This window comes from Sarcophilus harrisii, chromosome 1 (genome assembly GCF_902635505.1).
Source record: "Sarcophilus harrisii chromosome 1, mSarHar1.11, whole genome shotgun sequence".
Classification (NCBI taxonomy): Eukaryota; Metazoa; Chordata; class Mammalia; order Dasyuromorphia; family Dasyuridae; genus Sarcophilus; species Sarcophilus harrisii.
In genome coordinates this window covers 169,946,334-169,974,332 of record NC_045426.1, presented here as the reverse complement: position 1 = coordinate 169,974,332, position 27,999 = coordinate 169,946,334, and the positions used below count along the sequence as shown (strand labels likewise).

General features: G+C 37.3%; 1 protein-coding gene across 1 annotated transcript in view; it reads left to right on the top strand.

Annotated features, from left to right (window-relative positions):
- The first annotated feature begins 1,814 nt into the window (after positions 1-1,814).
- The window catches only part of MAP1B (microtubule associated protein 1B), a 111,328-nt gene continuing 85,143 nt past the window's right edge, over positions 1,815-27,999 (top strand). The window contains exons 1-2 of the mRNA XM_031966732.1: positions 1,815-2,114; positions 11,400-11,501. Coding sequence (XP_031822592.1) covers positions 1,937-2,114; positions 11,400-11,501 — 280 coding nt within the window. The 5' untranslated portion in view covers positions 1,815-1,936. The remainder of the gene's footprint in view (positions 2,115-11,399; positions 11,502-27,999) is intronic.

Genomic DNA, 27,999 nt, shown 5'->3' with positions numbered 1-27,999 from the left:
ATTATGTTATTCTTCAGTCATTTTCAGTCTAAACCGGCTCTATGTGACCCCATTTGGGATTTTCTCAGTAAATATAAGAATGATTTATCATTTCCTTCTCCAGCTCATTTTACAGATGTGGAGACTGAGGCAAACAGGGTGAAGTGATTTGCCCAGGGTCATAAACTATAGTCAGAAGGGTGAGTCTTCCTGACTCCAGCTTCAGTACTCTGTCCAATGCACCGCCTAGCTGCCCCTTAAATTATTGAGGTCACTATATATATTGTTCTCTAAGTTCTGCTTTCTTCTTTCTCTATTACTTCATGTTCCCAGTGCGATCTTGGGGTGAAAAAACATTGGCCCATGTTTTTTTTTTTTTTTTAATAGCTCCAAATTAAATTCCAGAACAATTGGTGGTTGTATCACTAACTGAATGATTGTGTCTTCTATACAGTAATTTCTATCCAACTTCCCCCCTTATCCCTCATATAAATATTTTAAAACAAGCTGTTACTCTATTTAATCTTTACAACTTGTTCCCAAGATCCTTACAGGAGGTATTCAGCTTTACATTTTTTATTCCTCTCTCACCTTCTCCCTCCAAAGAGTCTAAGAACACAACTTAATCAAATGATTAGCATCAAGTGTGCCAAGGAGATAAACAGTTTTGCTAAAAAAGGCCTTTGCCCACAAAGAGCTTACAATCTTGTAGGAAAATGAGCATATTAGCAAGTTTAACTGACTTGGTCTTTCCAGAATTCTTCCAAATACATACAAATGCTTTTTAAAATTCCTAATATCATATCTACCTTAAAAGGCTTCATTGTTTCAAAACATTTAAGGATTTGTTTTTAAGATACCAAAAGAAAGTAGATTGTTAGCATGGTAATCATATTGATCATATTCTAAGATGATCAGTATTTGGATTAGATATGTATATTTATATATAAATTTAGATTAGATATGTGTACATATAGATATAAATAGATATGGATAGAAATTTATATCTTTAATTAACATGCTTGCATGTTCATCAACTTGCATTTATCAAGCACCTACAATATTATGTGGTAGCTTCCCTTAAGTTGGGTTTTATATTTAAGATAATCTTCCATGTTTCATCTTCACAGTTGAGAACAGGAACTTATTAGAAGTAGTAAGGTTTAAATCTTAATTGCTCTCCTCTTCCAAAATGACATTTGAAGGAAAATTTGAAATCAAAGGCCTAGATGATATGTATGCATCCTATTTGTTACCTTATATAGTATCTCAAAACAAACTCGACTTTTGTGGGGCTGAGGGAGCTAGTTTAAGTCTCTTTGAAGGGTAATTGGTCCTACAAAAACAAATTTTTTGGAATGGTAAAACTAATCCCAAAGGTTAAAGATTGTAGCCAGAACCAGGGAATCTCGAAGGTGGTGGGATGGGAGTGGAAAAGAGAGATCTTCCTTCCCAGTAGCTGTAAAGGGCTTTTGGAACTCGGGCTAGAGCGAGGTGGGAATCCTAACCCTTTGCCCCCAGACCTCGCTCTGGGCATTGTCCGCACACCTCTTTCCTTCTGCTTCCGGCCCGCGGGCGTGATGATTTGCTGCAGATGACATCAGCCCAGGGCTGCTGGAAGAGAAGCAGCCAGCAGCAACAACGTAAGGATGTGCCGGGTCCCTTCCTCCTCCTCTTCCTCCTCCTCCTCCTCCTCCCAGGCTCCCAGCTCTGCCCAGTCTCCATATAAAAGCGCCGCCGTCTCCCCGCCCTCTCTCACTCCCCTGCTACCCAGCTCCACTCTGCATCTCCGCTTAGGAAGAAGAGGGTGGAGGGGGGAGGAGGCAAGAAGCCGAAGGAGGGGGAGGGAGGGAGGGGGAGGAAGCACCTTTGGAAATAATCCTTTCTCCCTGCCGCAGAAGACAGAAGCGGACGGAGGAGAGGCGGCGGCAGTAGCGGGAAGACTGGGGCTTGCAGGATGGCGACCGTGGTGGTGGAAGCGGAGTCGGAGCCGTCCTGTAGCATCCCCAACCCGGCATCTACCTCTCCCAGCCTTTCGCACCGCTTCCTGGACAGCAAATTTTACCTGCTAGTGGTCATCGGGGAGATAGTGACCGAGGAGCACCTGCGACGCGCCATAGGCAATATCGAGCAAGGTAAGGAGGAGTGGGCTACCGGCAGTAACCCACTGGCTCGTCCTAGCCCCGGCACTCCCAGTCTGGCCCTCGGGATCCCAAAGCGCCAAGACGAGGCTGGGCGGAGGCAAGATGCGGAGAACAAAACCATTCTGGGTGCGAAATTACCGCACCCCGCCCAGACACACAGACACAGACACACACACACAGACACACACGCCCTCCACCACCACCTGAACCTACTCTATGGACTCTCCTATTGTGCTGGTTTTGATGGAGGTGATTTAGAGAAAAGAGTGATAACCTTGAAAGATCTGTCAGCTGGGGACTTGGCCACAGCCTTCTTTTAATTAAAACGCAGGTGGGGGAGGAGCGTGGGCCACTAGAAGCCGGCAAAATATCGGAGGCAAAAAGGGTAAAATCATATGTAACCACTCCCTTTTACGCACCCTCCCCCTCCTATCTCGAGGGGGAAGAGCCCCCTCGAAATGGGGGTTTGTTAAAAAAAACAAACCCTCGAATAGGGCTCTATTTGGCTTGGAGACCATGTGCTGTGTAGCCTAGGGGATTGCATAGAAATTCTCGGCTAACTGCCATCCTCAGAAAACCTCTTTTGGGGTAAAAACCTCCAGGTCGGACTACTCCTCTTGGCGTGACTAGCGTGAAGACCATCCCCACCCTCCTTTTATGCCATCCCTCTCCCCCGGTTTTTTCTGATGCTTCTTTAGGGGCTGTGGGAAAAGGGTGGAGACCAGGGGACTGCTTTTATTCAGAAACGAAGCGCATCACCAGCCCCCTGCCTCTTGTGCCAAGTCTTTTAACTGTACTTAATTCCAGCGGGGAGAATCGGATACACAAAGTTGTGGGGCGGGGTTTATTCATTTGTTCTTTTAAAATCAGGTCTTAGGGAAGTTTAAAAAAAAAAAAAAGTCGGGGGAGGGGGAGTGAGTGAATTGAGAACTGTAAAAATACCGGTTGGGTTCTTGGTCATATAGAGCAACCTACCTCTTTCCTTCTAATTAATTCTTAGTGAAAAGCGGAATCTGCCCCTTGGTTGAATGTCCTTTGGGGGCTCTAAAGGCGGGGCCGGTATTTGTCAAGAAGGTGCAGTATTTGGAGGCGCTGACCGGCATTCAGCCCAAGCAGCCTCTGCAGGAAGGAGTGGTGCACCCCCACCCTACCCCCAGCCCCCCCTTCTCTGGGCGGTGCTTTGTATATTGCTCTCTCCCCCCACGATCCGTAGGGAGCCAGGGCGTTTCTCTGCGCCCACACCTTGGAGAGGCGAGGAAGGGCACGCCGGTGCCCTGCGCAGCGCAAGCTGCTGGTGGTGCTGGGTGCAGCATGGTTCCACCTCCTTCTGCCTTGCACCCTCTTCTCCTCTACCTTTGCAGACCATTGTGGCTCTTCGGTGCGTTTGGGGGATGGGAGGCGCCTCCCCGCCCGTCCCCCCCTCCCACTGGGTGCCCTCCATCCCCGACCCAGGCAGAGGTCATCCTGTTCTTCCGCAGCCCTGCCCAGCCCCATCCTCCCTAGCATCCTCTGTTCTCTCCTGAGTGATGCTGGAGAAGTCTGCTCAGATACCGGCTTGTGGGCGTGGTGCAGTCCGCACTGCGGTCCCTACGGCAGCCCACAGCGGACAAAGGGCGTTCACACAGCTGCCTCCCCTGCGATAATAGAGGCACAATGAAATCTTTCTCTCTTTTTTAAAAAATCCTTTTCTTAATTTATTTACTATTCATCCATATTTAGAAAGCCCTCCTTGCGCACAGAACAAAAGGCTGCAACAGAGAGGGAGGGGAGCCGCAGAACTGCATCACCACCAAAGCCCCACATCAGAACTGTGTCTTTTGTTTCTTTAACTTGGAAGCGCTGGTTTTCTTCTTCGGTTGCTAGGCTATTTGTACCTAGTCAGCCTAGTAGAACTAGTGAACTTAAGAATGAGGAAGATTGGTGCTGGAAATGCCGATGCTTGAACATTTTACGCTCCTTTCATGGTCAAAATGCGATTTTAAAAACTGACCTTCAAAAAAATATCCAAAGAAATAATATAATAGTTAATTTCATTATCACACTCTATAAAGAGTTTGTTTTTAAAAGACAAAATTCTTAATTTTCATCACCAGAGCCGAAAATAATGAGCAATTCCATCCGGTATTATTTTATTTGTCCTCATGATGGTCCAGTGAGGTAGATAGGGAAGGTGTTTTTATGCTCATTTTACATTAAGGCTCAGAAAGGTTGCAGCTTTTCCAAGGTCATACCAATTACTCATGAGGTAGGAGAGCCTGGACTAGAACGACAAATCTTGACTCCTACCCTAATGTGATTTCCACTATACCATGCAAGCTTTTCACTGTAAAAAGTAGATAATAATTCTTACCTAGCACTATTATATGGTCAGTTCTGGTGCATCCCTTCGATTGCTTGGCCCAATTGGTAATTTAGGGAATGGAATGTAATAGAAATTGAAATTACAGAAATGAAAATGCAGTTACTTTCAGAGCTTGCGTTTCCTCATTCATAGCCTCTGGGCAATTTTGTTCTGTAGGTGTGGTTCTGCAATCAGTTCTGGACCTTATTAGTTTTTTTTTTTTTCTTTCTCCCGTTGTTAACTTGGCTAATAATAATAATAATTTGTCTTGATGTTAGTAGACTTAGTCACCTTTTCTAGTAGAAGACTAGTTCAAGTCAGATGGAACCAGTATCCTATACTGCTTTCTGCCTTTTTTTTTTTCCTTTTTATAAACTTTGGCATGACAGCTTCAGATCTGCCTTTGTTTTTCTTATTTGCACCCTTGATTCTAGTTTTTATGGATCTCCCAAATGATCTGATGCAGTATTGATCCCAGAAACAATCAATCAAGTGATCAAGCAGAGTCTCCTCCCCATTCTCAAGCTAACAGATGCCACCCTTCATCTGCAGATGGCTCTTTGGTCTTCAAATCTTCCATGCAAAGATTTAACTAAACAGATCTCCTTTATGCCAGATACTGTTCATGGCAGTTTTGAAAACACTTTAGATGACTTAGCAAAAAAAAAAAAAAAAAAAAAAAAAATCTGGCCTACCTACCCTTAATTTTGCAATAGAACTTCATTTATATAGTTCTCCTCTGGAGGTCGCTGATTATATGATGTTTCAGAGGTGTGGATGGGTCAGCTGGCAAGCATTGTATGGCTTTGTGCCATCATATGTGGGTGTGTTTCCCTTAGAAATCGTTTTACAATTTTGCTCAATCATTTTTTGATAAATTCTATAGGTTTTGTTTGGAGATTCTTATAACTTGGTTACTTGTGATATTCCCTCTGAGACTGGGGAATATCTACAGTATACCAGGAATAATATACCAGAATCATAGATTTAGAGCTAGGAGATTTAGACCTTTGAGGTCATCTAAGCCAATACTCTCATATTACAGATAAAGAAACTGAGACCCAGAGATGTTAAATGACTTCCTTTAATGTTGTAGTTAGTATTTAAACCCAGGTCTTCTGGCTCTAAATATAGATCTCATTTTCCTGTATTACATTTCCTGTATTACATTACATTGATGATGCTTTTGATGATGAAGTAAGTTAACAGGCTTTAGATATCCCTGGATGAAGGCTTAGCAGAAACTTCTTGAAACCACAAGAGAAAGATTATCATTGAGTCTTCTCAAAAACTGTTAAGAAATGTTATATGGCCTCTGTGAGTCTCCTCCCATATTTAAAAAGATGATTTTTCAAATGGCCTGGCTTTAGTGACTTAGCTTAAGCACATGATGTTGATGGCCAACTAGTCCCTTTTCAGGGCTAACTAGGCTATTCCTGAGGGAATAGCTTCATAGATTCAGCAACCAGTTTCATTTCAAGAAGACTCCTCCGCTATTTGCTTTAATAACAGTAAAATGAATTCATAGGATCCTTGTGCAGAGGATTCTAACACAATAAGAAAAATATTTTAATTGTAGCCTCTGATTACGTTTATATTATATTTGTTTTAATGATCCAGACTGCACAATAAAGAATAATTGAGGGTAGTTTGATGAGGCAAAGTAGTGTTGATGGGAAATAGCTTTCCATTAGAAAATGTTGGACATCTACCAGCTTCCTGGGGATTTTAAGGTTGATTTTAGAATAAAGTACTTTTAAAAATTATGACAGTACAATAAATTTATTTGCCTCTATATGTAATTAGTTACTTTTCCTGGGCTTTTAGATTTAAATCTAAGTTGATCTCACCATGATTTCCCAGTGGTATTCTTCTATTTTGAATCTTTGAGATAATCAAATGATGGAACTTAAGTCAAAGGGTGTGGGATGGGGAGGGATGGCTACAGAATATTAAAACCATGCCAAGAAGAATTGAATTGAGATTTATAGAAGCCATTCAATTCTGATTATTTATTCTATCCCTTATAGTCAAAAGATAGCCACCTTTCTTAGCGTATTTGGCTTTATCTCATTTGCTGCCATGGCTTATATCAAAACTAGAGTCATCCTTAGAACTTAAGGCAGCTGCTATGTGCCTACCCTTAGTTAATTCACTTTTAGGGCTTCTTTTTCCCATAAGCCTGTCGCATTTTCCCTGCGAAATAAATCATCATAAGTGTTTTCTATGTTTAACTTCACATGTGGGACTTTGCCCAGGACCTGAATTATTTTCAAGGTTTTGAAATTGTGATTCTCTGAATACCATCCTGTCTTCACTGCACAGAATCTTCTGGGCATCCAATTGTTGACAAAAACAGATTAGAAGAAGATAACACTGTAGCTGAATCTGGACTCCAATGTACAAGGCAGATGAGAAACCTGAATAAAGGAAGAAAAAAGAAATGAGAGCCTAGAAGTTTCTTAGTTTGGGTGTATTTTGCGCTTGCTATTTAATGATACAAAAGTGGTTTTTGTACCATCTTTTTTTAGTAGAATGTAAAGGAAATTTCACATTTTGAGAGAGAGAGAGAGCGAGCGAGGGAGAGAGCACTACAGATATTAAGAGCCACAAATAGAAATCTTTTGACCACAAACCCTTCATTATTCAGATACAAAAAGGAGGTGGTTAGATCTAGCTTCATAAAAGTTGAGGCTCCAAAAATGCAAGTAGCTAAGCTTAAGACCTGAGTGAGTCTTTCAGTGCTGCTACTAGAGTCCATGTTTAATTTTCACACTGATCCACAACCATTTGATTCTGCTTCTTCTTTTATTAGCTCCCTTATTAATCTAAGGATTTTAGTTACTGAAGTAGGAGGGTTTTTTTTTCAGTTCTGAGGTATTATTTTTTCATCCAGAGAGGTTAAATCCAAATAGCATAGGAGATTGACAATGAGAAGTCAATAAGTAAACAAGCATTTATTAAATATATTCTTTGGACCAGACTGTGTCTCAGGGGATAGAGTTGCCGAGCCTGAAGTTATGAAGACCTGAGTTCAGGAAAACTGGCTCCATACACTAATTAAATGATCTTGGGCAAGTCACTTAACCTGTTTGCCTTAATCTACTGGAGAAAGTGACAGCAAACTACTCCAGTATCCATCCCTACCCCATGGACAATTGGGCCTATGGAACCAAGAAGAGTCCTCACATAATTGAACATACTATACCAAGTGCTGGGGATATAAATAAAGAAGAAAAAGTTCCCCCCTTCGAGGATCTCATGTTCTAATGGAAGAGACATTCTGGGTTTTTTCCTTAGTTTCTATCCCAGACAAGGGTATTTTGACCTTGACATTTAGCTTTTTTCTCCCTTCCATTAGAACTGAGATATTCATATATTCTCATATATTTATTCATTTTCTCTCTCTCTCTCTCTCTCTCTCTATTTCTCTCTATTTCTCTCTATTTCTCTCTATTTCTCTCTATTTCTCTCTCTCTCTATCTATCTATCTCCATAGTACCTCTGGGAAACCTGGGAACAAACCTTTAGAATGGAAGGAGTGAGTTCTGGGGATTGCTGGGGGTGAGGATTCTTCCATTTGTCCTAACTAGCTTCTCTGCTCCAGATATTTTGTTGATGTGTTTTTGAAGGAATTTACCAAAGTTTCTATATTAACAAATAATCCTCCCCCTTAATCATGAAGAAGAAAACACTGAGAAGTGATCAAAAGTTTTTCTTTGAGCTCTGGAGGGCAGTTTTAGCTTCCCCCTAAGAATAGAAGCAGGACCACTAATATACCACTGTGAATGACTACTTACCAGTAATTTTAAAAAAGTTACTAAAATATAAATTTTATATATTATATTATTGATAATAACACATTACTACCAGCAATACTGTGAGTGACTAACAATAGCCAGTAGCAAGTACTGAGTAAAAGAGAAGTAGTTTTGCCTTAATTGTTGGAAGAGGTGACCTGCTTCCAAAAGTCTCCCTCTTCTCTGAAATACCTCAGTAAATTAGTTGTCATTTTTATAAGTGTTAGCAATGATTATGCATTAAGAAACAATTGTCTTGACAAATTTCTTTTTTATAAAGCACCCTAAATTTTGAGTCATCGAAGTAAAAAAAAAAAAAAGAAAGCAATTACATCGTCTTTGTCAGCTATTGTTTTCTTGTAATTTAGAAATTACTAAAGAGTGCTTCTATTGAAGCAAACCTTCTATTGATAAATGAAGAACTAATGCAAACATGCATTTAAAAAAATGTAAACCAAATTTTAATTGCACAACGCAGGAAAACCTCATTAAAGTCAAAGAAAAAATGAATGAATGTTGTATGATCAGCCATTCTTTAAGGCTAAGAGAACTCTCCCAAAGAACATGGTAATTTAAACATTATCTAGAATACAGAACAAGATAATCACACATATTATAATTAAATCGTTGCTATGTTTCATGGTTAGCTTATTGAACTATGATGACAAGCCTGAAGACAAAGTGGACGTCCAGGTCTGAGTTGTGAAGAATTCAGTAGACAAAAGCAATTAGGTGGCTGAGGAAGGAATTCAATAATCTTTGAGACTAGACAAGTATATAGTGTATACATTGAAATAAAATATTCTAATGAATTCAGACCTCTCAACCTGTCAAACGCTCCTGTGAATGGAAAAGAACTCATTTATCATTCTGCACTAAAAAGATCACCAAATCTCAACATGCATTTCTCGTTAAAATTTAAGTAGTCCATTAGCACAAATGCAAACTGAGGCTATTAATGTTTCTAAGGAGACTAATAAAATCATATGTAATAATTTAGGTGCTCTTTGATAGAGTTAACTCTTTCACACCCAAATTCTATCCCTTCCTCACAGTGGGAATGATATTACTCTATAGAGGTTTTCTGGATTTGGGCAAGCCTTTTTCTAGCAGCTATGCATCTGTCTGAAAATGTTCTGCCTCGTTGAATTAAATAGGCTTTTGGTTGGAATATTTCTTTGTTTGAAAAATTCTGAGACCAGGAGAGTGTATTTTGCCGTATATAGTTGGTATAGAAATGGTAACTTTGATGCTTTGGAAGATACCGAGACTGTGCCAGAACAGCAATGAAACAAATGATTTAGAGCCGTGATTAAAATTATATAGTGGCGTTTATGCTCCCAATCTCTTACCTTTGTGCCACTAATGACTAATAAAAACATGGAACTCATCAGGTTGCATGTTATAATAATTGACAGGTCATGTTTATAGGGAGCTTAAGTGCTTGAATTACATTATCTCATTTGATCTGTACAACAACCCTGTCAGGTAGGCAGGGGGTATTATTAGCCTGATTTTATAAATGAGGAACCTGAATCTCATAGAGGGTGACTAACATGCCCTCAAGTCATACAGTAACAGAAAGGTGATCTGATCCCAAATGTTCCTTCTTCTAAGTCACTCTTTTTTTCTGTATCATTGCTAGGTGTGTAAAATAATCCAGCGTTACTGGGAGAGTGCTTTGTAAATGTCTGCTAACTGTACTGAGTTAGAGAGTAACTTAACTGGACTAGTAGGCAGAGTTCAAGCTCACAAATCTGCTACTAATTAGCTCTGTGACTCTGGATAAATAATTTCATTTTCTGGGTCTCTTCCTGATCTGTAAAATGTACATAACATTACAAAGAAAATTAAATTAAAATATAGTTATTGAAAAAAAGTTGTTGGTTTTTTTTTTAAACAAGAAGTTTACAGACTTAGATTAAGAACCTTTGGAATAAGTGATATCTAACCTCATTTTTCCCTCTCCTTCCAACTCTGATAATCTGTATATTCTTGAAGGTTTTGTTGAATGGCCTTTGTGAAAGCCACATATTCAGAAAGGGATCCCCTCCTGCACCAAGCAAAAGTATCATAAAAAGCTGACTATATAGGATTCTGTGGTTTTCCAATCTCCTTCCTATTCCCTCACTCCTATAGATACCAGTAGAGGCTGGCATTCCTTCCCAAGCCTTCCTCTTCCTCGTCCCCTCCATCCCAGGATGGCAGAACAGGCAAAGGAAGGAGAAAGGAAAAAGCTTGGGATCACGGGAGTTGTCAGTCCAGGAAATCAATTTTCATCCAGTTTCCCACCCTCACTGCTCAGCTGACTGTAGCTTCCTCTCCATACAAAGAAAGCCCTATCAATTCCAATTTGAGAGGTTTTATGATTTTAAAAAAAATTACTTTCTTTTTTTGCTCCAGGATATGAAAATTTAATAAAAATGACAGTGAATAAAGCATTGTCTGCCTATTTGCTCAGGTAATGTGCCCAGAGAAGGCATGTAGTCCAAGTCCTGAATACTAAAAGAGCCAGGCTTTTGCCCAGGATTATATAAAACCTTCTTGACTTGACCCTGAAGAATAGAAGAAACAGTATTCAGAGATGGAGCTTGTGAACAACAGAGGTTACACCCACAGTGAAAATAGAATAACTTAGAACTGAAGCTCTGAAAATGAACCCTCCAACATATCCTTTCCCTTAGCTGGGACCCCACCCAAACCATGAGTAGCCCATTTGGACACCAAGGGAGCATTCCAATGGTCTTATAACCCAAACTCTACCTTTTGGGATTTCTTTCCTCGTTCTTCCTGTTCCCATTCTGGAGTGGAGCCTGTCATTTCCCTAATGAGTATTTTCTTTCACTTGTCCAGAAAAGCAGTATTTAAATTTTATGAGGAGTCAAGAGTTCATTCTATTTTTGTTTTTCCCCCTCCTTCCCTACCATGTTTTAGTTTAGATGGAGTTTGCTTTGTTTTCTAAGAGGGGTATTTAATTCTAAGAGGGGTACCCACAGTTTTTTGTAAAGCTCTCTGGGGAGGGAGTTTCCACATCCTTCCTTAAAATTTCTGGAAATGTTTGTTTGATGTTTTCCAAACCACATTTGGATGACTAACTGGATGTATGGCTTCTGTCTTTCTTTTCTTTCTCTTTAGGAATCCGATCATGGGACACAAACCTGATTGAATGCAACTTGGATCAAGAATTGAAACTTTTTGTATCTCGACACTCTGCACGATTTTCTCCTGATGTTCGAGGTGATTTACTTTCAATGTTATTCAATATGAAAACATAAATTTGTTGGATGAAGGGAACTATTATTTGAGAACCCCTTACGTACTTCAATTAATTGGAAAGGTGTATTTTTGCTATGAAAATATATTTAGACATTAGCAACATTTAAAAGTATAATCAATTCTCAATTATTCATGTGTGGATTATCCTAAAATGTGCAGATTTTTAGGAAATTTTTTTAATCCTATGCTTATTTCCTTTTGTTCTGCAGTGCAATCCTGAGCTTCATCCCTCTGTAACCAGTTGGCATATTCTCAGGCAAAGCAAAATAATCTTATTATTTATCTTACCAGATATCATTAAAGACAGAAACCAAAATCACTTTGACATTTCAAACTCAAAGCAAATGATCAGGGGTAATAGAGAATTGGCAAGTCTATCCTTCCAGAATAAGAGCTTTCATAGACGACAACAAATCTTGTAAAAGACTGATCATAAAAAAATATGGAAATTTGATGTTTCAGTAGATACTGCTAATGTATCCCAGCAGGCTTATAATCTAAATGATTATTCAAGAAGTAGGCTGATTTGTGTGGATATAGCTATTCCTTCCTCCTCTTCTCTTTGGGATGGCAATTTTCAATACAACTGGGTGCAGTCTAAGGAATGATGCAGAACAAACTCCTGGCCCTACAGAGATCCATCCTAGGATCTAGGGGATGGGGAAAATAGCCACATTCTACTGAGTTAACTAGTCATGAGACAATGACATTTCTTATTTTTCTTTGGCAATTTTGTAAATTTTGGGTAATATCCAATTGATAATTCCTTTTTCTTATACATAAATCACAGTCTTCCTGCTAATCTCTTAGCACTGTATCAAAGAGAAAGTGGGCTCAGTATTTCTATGACTGAGATCAAATTCTTGTCTTGTATATCACTCTGGGAAATGTCCCACAGCATCACACAGACCACAAATCTAGCCTAGTCAGTATATTCATGAGTCATATTCATTAGCAGTTCTGCTAGCAGTCTCTGTGGTTGTCAGTTTGCATCGAATGCCCTAGGATGATGGCAGAATAAGGGCTGTGTAGCTTTCAGTTAGCCAGATGGATAGCTTCTGGAATTGAGTGAGATATGGGAGTGAGTGAAAAATGCTAACTGTACTGTCAAATACAGTATGAGCTTATTCAGTAAAAGTTGCTGTGAAACTATATGGTACTCTATATATGGGGAACTATTGGATTTTGCTGGAAATCAATATAGGAAATTTTTTAAATGGGGTTATGATGTCATACTGTAGAAGGTAATTTATTAAAGTTACTACCGGCAATCCGTGTAAGGCACTGAAATCATGGTTTCCTTTTGTGACATTGTGATTATAAAAGTGGACTCTCTTTTTTGGCAAGATGTATCTTTTTAGAAAAACATATGGTAAAAGAACAAAAACTTATCTAGTTTCATTTTATAGAAGTTATTATTCAAAATTCCTTAAAAACACAGCTTGTTAGGTTTTTTTTCTTTTACTTGTTAAAACAAATATAGGATTCCCAGAATGGTCATTGAGGTTTACATTCCAGTTTATTTTAGTACCACAATGCCATGATTTTGGAGAACACCATTGTTATTGTAAATGATTGGTTCCAAGACTTGGATTTTGGGGGGAATGAAAACTAGTTTTAAGAGTAGCTCATTATTCTGGGGAAAGCTCTGTTCTTGCCACCTGATGAGAATTTGTCTACAAGGCAGTCATTCTAGCTCAGATATAGACCTTGAAGGACTTGTATAATGCTATAAAGTTTACAAATTAGTTTACAATGCTATTGAATTGAATTGAATCAAGTCTGTTATATATGTGTGTGTTTATATGTATGTAGATATTTATCTATATGTAGATATATACATATATATATATGTATGTAGATAATATCTAATCTCATTTGATCCTCACAACTACCCTATGGGAAAAGGCTATTATTATCCCCAATTTCCAGATGACAGCTAAGTGTCTAAGGTATGAGTTGAAGTCAGGTCCTCCCGACTCTTACTCCAATATGCTGTTCACATACAATCGAGAGAGATCTATTCCTGTCTACTCATTTTATAGATGAGTAAACTGAGACCCACAGAAGGTAGTTACTTGCTCAAGTAAATGGCAGAACTGGAATTCAGACAGCTGAAGAGCTGATTTTTCTCCTGGATCACACAGCATTCTTGGGGGAGACAAGAGTTTACCCCACTCAACAGTGGGAAGGCGTTAGCCATTTTCTAGTTCTTGCTTGGGTTTAAACACATCACAAACCCATTTAGCACTTCTCCATTCAGCATGGCTCTGTCAAAGCCAAGGCAGACGCTAGAATTCATCCACAGGGCCGTGTAAACACAGCATATCCCATGGTGGCTTCCCAACCCACAGCAGCCATCTTGAAAGTTGAGCAAACAGCTAACATAGCACTGATCCAGTTCTTTCCAGGTCCTCCAGTCTCATCTTTTCCTTGTATCGCTAATCATCCATCACCTATGTTTATTTTTTAAAAATCTTTTTATTCCATCTTTCCATTTCTCCAATCTCATGCCTTCCTTGTACTTCTAATCATCCATCACCTATGTTCATTTTTTAACCTTTTTATTATTCCATCTTTCCAATTCTCCAGTCTCATCTCTTCCTTGCATCTCTAATCATCTATCACCTATGTTCTTTTTTTTTTTTTTAAACCTTTTCATTCCATTTTTCCAGTTATCTTAAAGACACATACATCAAATTCCTGTTGCTTTTTCCTCACAGTTCATAATCCCTCACCCACCCAGAGTTTGTCTCCATGATTATTCAGGAGAGGAATAATGGTTGACAGTGTGCCATTATAAGTCTGTGCCAATAGCTACTGCTTTTCCTAATGGCTTTGTTCTTATGAACTCCTCGGCAGTAGCCTTGAAGTTAACATTGAAAGAGATTACCCAGATGGCTAATTCCAAATCATTCCTGTACAGAAGCTTCAAAATAAAGAAATACCTTGTCTCTCTTAAGTCCTGCTCATGATTTCAAGCCTGCCAGGGGGAAGATTATCTTTTTTTTCCTACTTGGGTTTTTCTCGTTTTGTAATTTTCATTCAAAGTTGGTTTAGAGAGTTTTATTGTCACCATTAAGGCCCAATTTTAGAGCGATCATCCTGAATGTGGGAATCCAGAATAAGCCACAAAGACTCCAGTTCATGTTTGTCCGTTCTTTAAATGCTTCTTCAGCCCTAAACTGAATAATTAGGGCAGTTTTGTCTTTGGAACTTACTGGCCTCATGGCTTTTGTGAGATTGCCATTCAACTCCGAGGGAGCTATTTAGTAGGCCTTGACCCTATTAATTCATGCCAAAGATATCACCAGGGAGGAGACCAGCTGGTAATCCCATGGTCACTCTTAGCCTGGTCTTAGTCCAGGCTGGTTACCTGGAGGTGAAAAATGTAGATACATATTCTTGCTTCATTCATTCAGGCCAAAAATAAGGTCCAGGAATTGAATCGTTTAATAATAGAGTGATAGCTTGAGTTTTCCTTAGATTCATACAATCATGTAATAAAATATCTAAAATATTTTGGTGCTGTGGAAAGGGCACTCAATGGCTTTGGAGTCGGAGGATCTGAGTTCAAATTCTAGCTCTGCCATTTTCTATTTTGGGCAAGTCACTTATGATCATTGTTTGTTTCTCAAAATATAAAAAGATGTTGGAGGTGAAGTCCCTTCCAGTTCTGATTGTCTATAATGAATTTTGATCCACTTTATTAATGCCTGCACAAAAAAATGCCATTTTTAAGATAAATTACTTCTTTTCCCCAGCTCATTTTACCTCCTTCTTCAACTAAACTTTAGAGCTAACCATATCCTAGGATAGCAGAAGGAAACATTTCTCTTTTTATTTTATTTTACTTTTAATCATATTTTATTTTTTCAATTACATATAAAGATAGTTTTTAACATTTTAAAAACATTTTAAAATTCTAAAAATTTTAAATTATTTTTCTTCCTTTCTCCTTTACCTCTCCTATCTGAAGACAGTAAGCAATCTGATGCAGGTTATACATGTAAAGTCATTTTTAACACACAGGAAACATTTTAAAGGAATAAGAATCATGATGGGACTTTGGTCCAAGGGACCAGTATAATGAACACAAATCTGAGGGGAAATCCTGCAGATATTTTTGTCCTAAAGAAATGGGAAGGGACTTAAAATTATCCTCTAATTCCTTTTCCCTCTGATGCTTTTCTCTTGTCTCTCCATTTGAAGCAGTGACAGTGATTTGTGATACAACTAAATGTGGAAACCATTGCTTTTTTTGTTTCTTAAATGGGATTTGACAAGTTTGCCAATTTACTTTACTAAAAAATGCTAGCCTTAGGTTTCTGTAATTTTAATATACGCTTTTTTTTTTTTTAAATCACAGTGAAGACTGTTTTTAGAGGAATGTTCATGTTTTATATGGCCAAAGACTGATGATAGCTGTTGAGGGCCTTGGGGATTGTAGAGCACTAAGTCGCTTTAGCATAATATGACTGGACTGAAAAGTGGGATAGAAAAGGTCAGGAAAGAGTTTATTTTATTGACAAAGCAGATTCTGGGAAGCAGATCACAGTTCATTAGCACAGAGTTGATGGCTAAGACAAGACTTCAAATGCAGTAATGATGCTGTGCAAGATGATGATTCTTTAACTTCTCCTTCAAACAGTTTCAACAATCCCTCACCTGCCTATGATAAACAACTTAAGGACTTTGTGTCTGAGATTTCTTTTTTTTTTTTTAATCCTCAGCCATGAAATAAATTATAAATATTTGCATTTAAATGTTTTGCCACTGGTTTGAACAACTTGCTGATCCTATTAACACAATCTCCAATATGAAATTTCTAATTTGTTAATTTTGCTTTAAAGCTTATTCTTTTTGACTTAAAGAACATCTTAGTAAAGTGAGATTTTTTTCCCCCTGAAATTTCTTGTTTCTAGGCACTATTTTTTTTAAATAGTGAATTAAAATTGAGCTTTTTGGAATTAAGTCATGCAAATTCTTTTCTTCCATTGACATTAATGAGGCAAGATTTTGCACCCGAGATTTTTTCATAGCAGGATAAAATCCTCTTGGAAAATGTCTAAGGTTTGTATTTGAAAGCATCTTCTTTCTCTGTCTAGACATGTATGTTTAGTCTGTCATGCTGTAGAATTATAGCTTAATTGTATGTGACTAGAATGTACCGGCCTTCCTCCCTATGATGAGAATAATGAATGTGTAGCCCTGCTCTCAGCCTTTAAATAATAAGGCACAAAAATCTACATTCCCGCAGCACTAAAGAGTCTGATTTAACCCTAAAAGCACCAGGGAATTCAGTGTAGAGGTGGACACTTTCTCCCTGAGGTACTCCCAAGTGCTTTGATCTACACACACACACACACACACACACACACACACACACACGCCTTCTATTGCATCATGCAGAGGCTTGGGGGATGTAAAAGGGGGTAGGGAATCTGGGTATTAAAATGATGACAAAGGCAGCCCTTGATTTTTGTTGAGGTACCCAGGGCTGCATTTAATATCCATTCAGGCAAACCCAGCCTATTTAGGGAGTAGACCCCCTATTTTAATGCAAATTATTCGCCATTCTCCCGTTTCTTTCCTCCCCAAAGCTTTCCCAATCCAATTCTTGTGAATGGTCTCCCATTCAAATGTTAGCAGATAGGAACAGCCACTGTGTTGGGACTGTATCATGGGTCTCTCAGGCCCCCTGCCCCCCTGCCCCTCCCCTTTCTTTTGAAAGGGGAAAGGGACTAAATCCTTCTGATGATAAGACTCAGAGTTATGTATTGTATCCAATACAATGCATAATTCTTGGGAGATTTCAGGCCCAACTTTGAAATTCTTGGGTCCTTTGTGGCCACATCCTCATGTTACATTAATGCGCCCCAGTGAGTTTGTTTTGTTTTTGCTTATTTTGTTTTTTGTTTTGTTTTTGAAACTTGAAATAGAAGAAGAAGTGGTAATATAGAGCCTGTGCCATGGGGAAGCAAATGATGGCTAGGACCACTAAATGAACCTCCCGAGAAGTATCTATTCATCATCTTTTGAGGATTAAAGAGGGATGGTTTACCCTGGAGACAGGAATGGCTCTCAAGGGATTTCTAGAGTGCACTGTGGAGCTGCTCCAAATGGATAAGGCGGTTAGCAGGGTAGGGGAAATTGCCTCTCTGAGTTCATCAGACATTTTCAGAAATGGCTGAAGTTCTTCCATTAACCCCCATCACATCTATTCCAGAAATCTGCTAGCTTTTCAGAATTTGTAATGAATACCGGTGCTTCTTCCCAATTACCAGAGCTCAGCACCTGAAGCCAGGTTGATGGTCAAGCTACTCTTTGGAGTTCCTATGAATAATCAAAAATAGCCCATAAATGTTCTTTACCTTCTGTTCCTCCCCCTGTTTACACATGAACTTGACTTCTCTGTTTAAGGAATTTTTCTGGAGACTCATGGGGGTTGACCTGAAATATCTTTAGTCTATGGAACAAGATGAAAATTTGGATGGAAATATACAGCAACAAGTTTTTTTCCCCTTAAGTTTTTTTCAAACATTAGTGTCATTTTCCAATGACCCCATCCCCACTCCAATACCATCCTTTTTTATAGTGATTAAGTACAGTTAAGCAAAACAAGTCAAGACATTGCCCATATTTGATAACATATGCCTTGTTGTATTCCCATAGCCCACCACCACTGTGCCAAAAATTGGTCACTGTGTTGCTCAGAGATCTGAAGCCTTTCAGTGTTGTTTTCTTTATATTGTTGTAGTTCTCAAAATTAAAAAAATTGTCTTGAGTTTCTACTATGAATAGTGAAGAAGACAAGACCTAAAGAAATATAGATGTGCCCTGCCCTCAGGGAGCTTACAGTTTTAATTGGGCAGATGAAATATACACACATAAGTTGAAGAAACATCTTGAGAAGAGAGAGACAGAGAACAGAATGTTTTTGTGATAGACTGATCCTAGTCCCTCTAGCTGTGTATAGCTCTGGATTTTTTTTTGTAATGATAAAAATTTACCCAGAAATTGCCTCTAGGTACCAGTCATAAATAGAACTAGTTAAAGAGTCACCAGGGCAACAATCAAATATCACTTACAATTCATAGTCAAGGTTTTATCTCTTATTTTCTCTGATCTAGTCAGATGGCAAAGTTTATTTCAAGTCATCTTCATAAAGAGAAATGCTGTGGAGATAAGCGTTGGAGACAAATGACTCAAGAATTCCCTAAGTCCCACAGGAACCAGAAGGAAAGTAGTTTAGAGCATGGTTTCAAAAAATGTAAATAAAAATAAATGTGATTTTCATAAATGACCCTAAGTTTGATTAAAAACTACCTTGCTGTAATGACTGAAAAGATGATTGTATGTGGTTTATAACTAGGGATGAAATTCTAAAAATAATTTCTTTTAATGAGTTTATATACTAATAATTATTTAAATTTTTCTGAGGACTACTACTTCCTCAAAACCAAAAAAAATTAGGAGTGTGATTCTTCTTAGTAATTTCTAGAAGTGCTTCTACTCCTATTTGCTTTTGAGTTTTCACAATTTTAATTTGCTCCTCACTCGCCTCATCTGCAAAATGAGAGGTTTGGAGGAGGGATCTATATGTCCTTCTTTAGATCTTATGCTCTCATTATCAAGATTCAGGTTTAAAATTTTTCCTAAAAATTGTCTGGTAGCTATCCAATATATAAAAATAAAATAGTGGGCCAAGTCACAATCTTTGAGGACAATGGTGGGCAACCAGTTACTGTTTCTGGTCAGGCCTTTTGTCCATAATTAATACAGGTTCAACAGCCCTAGTTTTGCATGAGCTGCTGCTGAGTACATTGAGCCAGGTTCCTGGAGCCTCTTCTCCCTCCCATGTAGATCATCTGATTGAGAGAATGCCAACTTTCCTACTAATGAAATAACAGATGCATGTGGCACCTTTTTTCCAGGGAGCTCACAGCATTTGACAGATGTGTCCTCATTAGTCCTTGATATATCAGTCAGAGAAAATAGCACATACAAAGAAATTAACCTGGAATCCAAACAATACCAAATGTACTAAATCTCTAATCAAGTTAGATTAGTATCTCCTGGTATCTGAGATAGAAGAGTCGGCCATTCTTGAGCAATTTGTTCTCTGCTATTTTAAAGATCCCTTTTTAGAAGTTTATTTTGACTTTTCTAGGTTAAGAAATGACAAGGTGTGAATCTACTTTATGAAAATCAGATTTAACATGATGGGTTTTCAAAGATACCTGCTAGGATGTCCTAGCAATCAACAAATTTAACTAGGATATGCTTTCACAACCTTATTGATACTTATAAAATTTATTCTGAGAATACAGAGATTTTAGAAAGAGAACCTTCTTTCCAGGAACTGAAAAAAGGTGAAAGTATCTTCATTCTAATTTTTATCTAAAGTATATTTTATGGAAATGAAAACCCTACTAAATCATGATATCTGGGTAACAAAAGGATCAGATACCTTTAGCTTCTAGATAAACAGAATTTTGTTGTAAATAGATTTGGCATTTTTGTCAATCGAGGGTATGGGGCAGTGTGATAAAGTGGAAAGAACATTGGAATAGGAGTCTCAGCTGAGCTCAAGCCCTCAATTTTGCCACCATCTAGTTATACCAGCTTTTAGCAAGTCACACTTTCCATCTAAGCCTCCAATTCCTTACTGATTAAATAAAGCATTGGACAAAGTCTTTTTCATTTAAGTTTTTTTTCCAACTTTAAAGATCTACATTTTATCTAAAATTGAGGTAGTTGCCATTCTTTCCAAAATTACTAGTCCAATAAATCTAATGGTCTTTTGTCTCTTCTTATTTTCCTTGTTTGTCTGTAACTTTCTTTCTCCTTATCTTTTTTTCTTCCTTGATTTCTTAAGACTTCTTGATTTCCTCCTGTCTGTCTAACAGTTCCTTCTTAGCTTCTTTTGTTAGATTATTCTTCTGCTCCCATGCTCTGTGTGTCACCTTAGCCCCCTTCTCTTCAGTGAACCCTCTGAGAGATCTAAATTTCCATTGATTTGTTCATCATATCTATACAAAATTATATATTTATCTCTAATCTATTTTCCTGAACTCCAGCTCCATATCACCAAACTACCTACTAAGCATTTCTGTTCAGTTGCTTTATCTGTTGTGTCTAACTCTTTGTGAGCCCATTTGGGATTTTCTTGGCAAAAATCCTGGACTGGTTTGCCATTTCCTTCTCCAGCTCACTTTACAGATGAGGAGACTGACTTGTCCAGGATCACATGGTTATTGTCTGAGGCCAGATTTGTTTTCAGGGAGGTGAATTTTCCTGATTCTAGGCCTAGAACCCTGTCTACTGTGTCACGTAGCTCACATTTCAAAATCAACCTGACCCAGATAGAACTTTTACCTCCCCAAACTTGTCTCTCTTCCAAATTTCTATCCATTGGATGGAAACCACCATTCTTCAAATCAACACACACTCTCCAAGTCACCCTTGACTTTTGTTTCTCTCTCACTCTAATTATTTTTAATTAATTGTCAAGTCTTAGCCATTCTTCAAACTCACAGCGGTTCCCCCTCAAGCACATTGTCCGTATTTGTCTACTTTTCTTCAACAATATAGTTACAACCCTAGTAAAGTGACTATTGTCTCAAGGCTAAACTATCGCCACAGTCTCCTAATTCCCAGATTCCAATCATGCACAAAACTGTCAAATTGATTTTTCCATAACAAAGATCTACCGGTATCATTCTCTTATTCAAAAATCTCCCTAGGACAAAGTACAGATTCCTGAGCCTTGATCTTGAGCCACAACTTGGGTCCCAGCTCCTTCCTTAGTCTTATTCTATATTTCTTCTCTTCAGGTATCTATATGTTCTCCATTCCAGTCAACTGTTCTACTAGTTCCTCATAACCATCTTCTTCCAGGCCTTTGTATGGTCTGTTCTATGTCTGAAATGTGTTCCTTCCACACTTCCACTTCTTAAAATCATTGTCTTCAAAGTATAGCTTACTCCCTACCTCTTAAATCAAGCTTTTGCAAAGCTCATGTTGTTCCTAATCTTTCCCTCTTGAAGTCACCTTATATGACTTAGTATATATTTTGTTTTCATTTGTGTATGTGCTATGTTTTTTTTTCTTCTCCCGATAGACTGTGTTCTTTTTGAGGGCAAGAATTGTTTAGCCTTGATATTCTTAGTGTATAACATGATACTTTGTACCCAGTAGGAGCTTAACAAATGTTTACTGAATTAAATTGAGTTGAAATTGAATTGTTACTGCAATTCTGCAAATGATAAATTAGCCTTCACATATATAGTGTCTTGCAAAGCATATTAGAGACATCCAGAGAGCTAATGGAGCCACTCTTGCAAACAGGAGCTCAGGATTTCTTCAAGGAACTTATATGTATACCTACAAAAAGATAACTGAAAATACGTGGCATTGTTTGATAAATACCAAATGAATGAGATAGATACTTAAGTGTTAGACAAGCTCTGGTGAGGGAGGGATCTAGTTCTGTTGGCATTCTGTCTGTTTTCATTCAAGCTATTTAAAAGAAAAGAAGAGATAGAAGTAAAAAAATAAAATAAATGTTCATCAACTGAATTCTTTGTCTAAATAATGTGGAATCCAAAGAAAGTTAAGCAGAGTGCTATTGGGTCTCCATTTCAAAGTAAGTCCTTTCATTGAATGTCAGAAAGAATCCACATGTTCCAGATTAATATCCTTGAAATGAACCCCCAATAGCAGGACTACTGGGCTGAATAAACAGATTTGACAGTCATGATTTCCCTGGTTTCTGACTTCTAGAAAACAGGGGTTCTGCAAGCCTTTGTAGACTTCAGGGACCCATTGAGAGAACATGTGAAGTTCTAGCCAATTCTCCTATGGTTGAGAGAACAGATGCTAAGAGTTCAAGTGACTTGCTTAAAAAGTCACAAAGATTGTAAGTAGCAGAGTTAGCTTGAATTGAAACCCTATATCTACCTCACTAAACTGTTATTTCTGGGTTTCTTGCCCTAGAATTTGAATGGACCTCCCAAAGAAGCCGTGTTTCAGTTACCTTTGTGTAAGGGTACTACCTGATAGGATTGGGTCCCAAAGTTTCCTGATATTGACAGCCTTCCTTGTAAAGACACCTGAGTTTTATCTAAATGGAGAAGCCTATAGGAATAGTTATAATAATTGAAAATTGCATTAAAATGACTTTTTTGGATCTCAGTTTTTTCCTCAGTAAACAAAGGGAGCTGGAACAGAAGATGTTTGAAATTATATTTGAATCCCCCTACTCACTTTAGAATTTGTGGGATCTTTAACAAATTTTTTTTAACCTTTTTGGGGACTCAGTTTCTTCACCTATATTTGATGAACTTCAAGATATCCCTTCAAGTATCATGACCTGTTACACACAATGCCAACTACATGAATAAAAAAATTTAGGATTAAAAAAATGGATAGTTTGTCTATATAATGCTGAATATTTGAAAAATCTAGATATTTTATTGAAATTTTGAAAATGAACTCTGTAAAAGTTTTCCCCAAGGTGTTGACTTAGTTTAATTTCTTGTCCATCTAAAGGGATTAAAAATTTAAACTGGTGAGGTCTGGCCATTACTAGTATGCTGAATTTATCCACAGTATAGATATTTGAGTATGGGTTACATTTAAATCAGAACTATTTGCAATGCATATCTTGCCACATAAACAATTAATTAACGGTGCATAATTTAACAAGTTAGTACATGTAAATATGAAGGCACTTGGGAAGCAGTGCTTAAATCAAATAAGTACTGACAACTTACAACTTGTACAGAGGCAATAATTATCAGAGAAAGTCATAATAATACTCTTCAGAAAAAAGTGATGTTTTAAAAAAATGTATCTTTTGATGTTTCCTTGTTGGTTGCCTAGCACCATTGAGGAAGGTAATTATAACTTTATCCTCTCTCTAATTTGTTTTTTCTTCTTGGTAATTCATATCTGACTCTTCATAACCCTGTGGACCATAATGCAAAGATACTGAAGTGATTTGCCATTTCTCTTTAGATTCTCTAATTTGTCAACATTTGCTATCCCAAAGTCCTAGAGTAAAAGTGAGTGTGTAATTATATATATTATATGCACATGGTCTCAATGAAGTAGCTGGACTACATGACTTTTAAGAGCCTTTCCAATTCTATCGTCTATGAAGTTTTCATTATTTCCATTCACATTAACTAGTTCTATCCATAACCTTGTAAGTCATACTCATCGTCACTTCCTGTTTTCTTCTTCCCAAATCAACAGCAATTCCAGAAAAATAAATTATGTTCCAGCAAGGTTCAAGGTACTATATTGGGCTGTAGCTCAGAATAAGAGAACAAATGTTTCCCTGAAGAAAGTACAGTTTAATATATATTTTTTTAGTTTACCCCCACCTCTACCTCCAGTCCCATGAAGACTTAAAAAGTTTGGTTTTCTTTCTTATTACATTTCAGTTAAGTGCTTAAAGGTTGATTTTTTTTTTTTGATCTCTTATAACCCCCATGAATTTTTTAAGTCCTAGAAACATGTTAATTTTAACTCACATGACTGAATTTTGTATAAAGATGCAGATATATAATACTGCATGTATAAATAAAGTGCTGCTTTCATGTTATTTTCAAAACATCTGAAACTACATTATTATTCCTCTTTCAAAAAAAAACCCACCAAGAAATCTTTAAAAATCCAACTAGAGGCAGATGGTCTTTTTCTTATGTCTTTGCCCACTGTCCCTCATTTCTTGCCCGTGATTTCTCTTGTGTGTCTCTTCCCATGTGTTTTCATGAACTCTGTTTCTATTTTTTCCTACTTTCCCTCTTCCCCTCTCTATTTCCCCTTTTGACATATGATTGTGATTGTAAGTTATTTGAAAACACATTACAAAATGAATGTCTTTTTTTAAAGCATCATGCTGTTCAATTTTATCTTTGTTGTATTATATATAAACCAGGGAATATTTTGGAATAACATTCTGTAATATAAATATAAATTAAGTAATTTGGCAAGTTGATGCACTCCAGGAGTAGTTTTTAAATATGACTCCATCATTGGATAGAAATTTTTATCCCATAAGATGGTAAATAGATTCACAGAAAGAATTAACTCTTCCCCTTCAGTTTTTTCATCTGTAATGGGAAGACATTGGGCTAGATGCTCTTTAGCTTTGAGAATAAGTATTGAGGTTTAGTATAGAGCATGACACAAAATAGTATCATAGGTTCTATATATGGGCTTCTTTTAAGAACAGACCTAAAAGTTATGATTTTTTTGCTTAAAATAATAACCCCCCAATCCCTTAATACTTGATTTTAAAAAAGACAATTTTTGTGTCCAGAAAGTGAGGGCCCCAAATTTTGAATTTAGGATAGATCTGTTTTATATATGACTGGTCTTTGAATGTCCAAAGTGAGGTTTTGTTTTGTTTTTACCAGTAGCTTTTCAGCATTTGCTTTATTGTCACCAGGCAGGAAAATAAGATAATTCAGATGTCTTCTCTGTTAATCATAGTGACTGTACTCCCCCAAAATAGGAGTCATAACTTTGAATAGCTATAATTAACTCTTGAATAGACGCATGGGTTTTTAATAACAATCTGAAAGAAAATCAGAAGTTAGGTAGTGATTATTTACATCCTAAAAGGATTCTATTTTACCTCCAGGGATCCCTTAAGTGGGAAGTTCTTTGACACTTTTCAGTGTTCACAGATCATTAATTATCAGTGGATAGTGCTGGTGGCCAAGAAACTTAAGTGAGAAATCCTGGGTAAAAGAATGCTTGACCAGGAGTTAGGAGAGCTGAGCTATCTATATCTTCTTGTATCTGCTGCTAACCTGAGCTGCTTGACCCAGTACCATCAATGTAAGCTTTCTGAACCTCTAGTTCTCATTAATAAAATGAAGGGGTTAAACTAGCTCCTCTAATCCATTCTGAAATGAAATGAACTCACTTCTCAATCGGTAATATGACAATGTTAAAATGTAATTTAAGATTTTAAAAAGTCATTTTCAAAAACATAGCATTACGTGTTTTATAGTTTACTCATATGAGCCTTATGTGCACAACCCAATTGAACTTTCTAAGATCAGTAATAATAATAAAATACTTTTCAACCTGGTGAATTTAAAGATATTTCCTGAAAAGTAATAAAAATCCTGGTAGTTTTAATGCTATTAAAAAATAAATACCTTTGGTTTTAGAACCTAGTATCCCAATATGTCTAAGAAAGAAAATTAGTATCTTTCAAAAATAGGAACAATTGGCTGCAAAAGTTCTTTAGTTTTCCAGTGATAAATGGAGAACTGAAGTGACTCATCAGAATTCCCTAGAGAACAACACTGCAGTAGAAGCATCCTAGGGCTGAGCTCCTTGCACCATACATACCTCAGGTGCTACCTGTACCAGAATTCATGATCATCTTGGCTCCCTCATTGTCCTAGATCAGAGGGTTTTCATCTGGCATTGCCCCAGCCCCTTTAAATTGGTGGAGTTTTCTTTCTTGAATTTTTACCTCTTTCCCCAAACCCTCAGTCATGTCTGACCTTTTATGACCTGATTTGGGGTTTTCTTGGCAAAGATACTCTAGTGGTTTGCCATTTCCTTCCCCAGTTCATTTTATAGATTAGGAACTGAGGCAAACAGGGTTGTTATTTTTTTTTTATCATTTTTGATATCTAATATAACCCACCAGTATATTATGGGGTCTTTGAGAACAGAGACTGATTTTTTTTCTTTCATTATATATGTCCAATGCCTGGCACATAATAGGTGCTCAGTAAATGCTTGTTGACTTGTTTGTTGACCTATTGTTTATGAATTGCCTTTCTTATTTGTAGAGTCATTTTTCTCTCTTCTGGGGTTCATTGGTCTCTTAGTTGATAGGCATCCCTTTTTGTACTCGCTAATATGCATAAATTTTTCATCATAGTCTTGTAAATTAAATATGTCATATTTTCCATGGGCTTCAGACCTATACTTTTGGAAAAAAAAAGATAAAAATCATTTTAGATCATTAAATCATTTCCATCCTGCCATCCCAAGATAGGAATGAGAAACTATATTAATTCTTGTTACTAGTTATTACTTCCAGATGTCTAATACTCAAAATTCACTCTGGGATAAAGGCTTCAATTCTTTAATCAGGTTTGGAAATATTTTTTCAAGTTTACATAAATGTTTCCTTTTTGCACATTAGAATATTGTTGTTATTTTTAAGACTTCCTTTTGTTTTTATTGTTCCTGAATAAAGGTTTATGGCTCCTTAGCAAAACTTTGGCTTATATGTAGAGATAGGAAAGTTTGTGTACATGAATGCCATACAATGAGTGTATTTTTGCACATTATAATATTGTTATTATTTTTAAGGCTTCCTTTTGTTTTTATGGTTCCTGAATAAAGGCTTTTGGCTCCTTAGCAAAATACTGGCTTACATGTAAAGATAGGAAAGTTTGTGTGCATGAGTGTTATACAATGGATATATGATATATTAATTAACCAGGTGAAATCTAAAAACAAAATGAAATTTATTTTAATGTGTACCTATAAAAATTCATTTGGTTGCAAAAATTCTAACCAGAATCTAGAAATTATTTCACAATGTCCTTTAAAAGACAGTCATCATAGACCTGCATTGCTTTGAGAAGGCTCCAAGTCAGAGAGACCTCGCCCTTTCACAAGTAAGTTGATGGCTATATCATTTGTATTCCTGAAGAGTCTCCAGTGAGGAGAGTTTCTCTGCACTCACATCTACCTCTCCTGCCCTGCTTATTAAACCCTGTAATTACAATAAGCATTATGGATTTGTCCCTAGCTACAGCAAGATAATGTCATTGCATGTCAAAAAGGGGATTAGCATGAGGAAAGAGATCTTACTGATGTTTTCACTTTTTGTGATTAAATTTCATTTTGTTCCTAAGAACTGTTGTCTTGCTTCATGGGACATATATGATAAATTTTTTTTAAAGATCCAAATGCAAAACCCAGACAGATGTTCCCTGGCTCAGTGAATAGAGATGTGATCTGCAGACTTCCCTCATCAATTAATAGTCACATCTGTGACTTTTAAACATTCCTAAGCAATCTACCATTTTTCTTAGAAAAAATAAAAATAAAAATTTCATCCCCAAAGACCACTGATGACATTGGAGCTTGCAGAAGATACTCCTCTACAAAGTGTGCAGGATTTATAGCTTCCTCTGGAAAATATGGTGGAAAAATCAAGGGTCTTTCTGGTGTTTGCAATACAACAGAGGTTTTTGCAGATTTCTGTGGGATTCATGACTGGCCTGTTTAGGAAGACTTGCCCTTCTCAAGGGAATGCTGTTGACTTTTTTTTTCTTTAGATAGAATAAGTCTTGAAGTCAACTTGCAATAACCAAGTGGAGTTGAGGAGAGAATCCTGGAGATTTAGTTATTCCATTTACCCCCTCATTTTAAAATTCTCCAACAAAAGCAGCTTAAT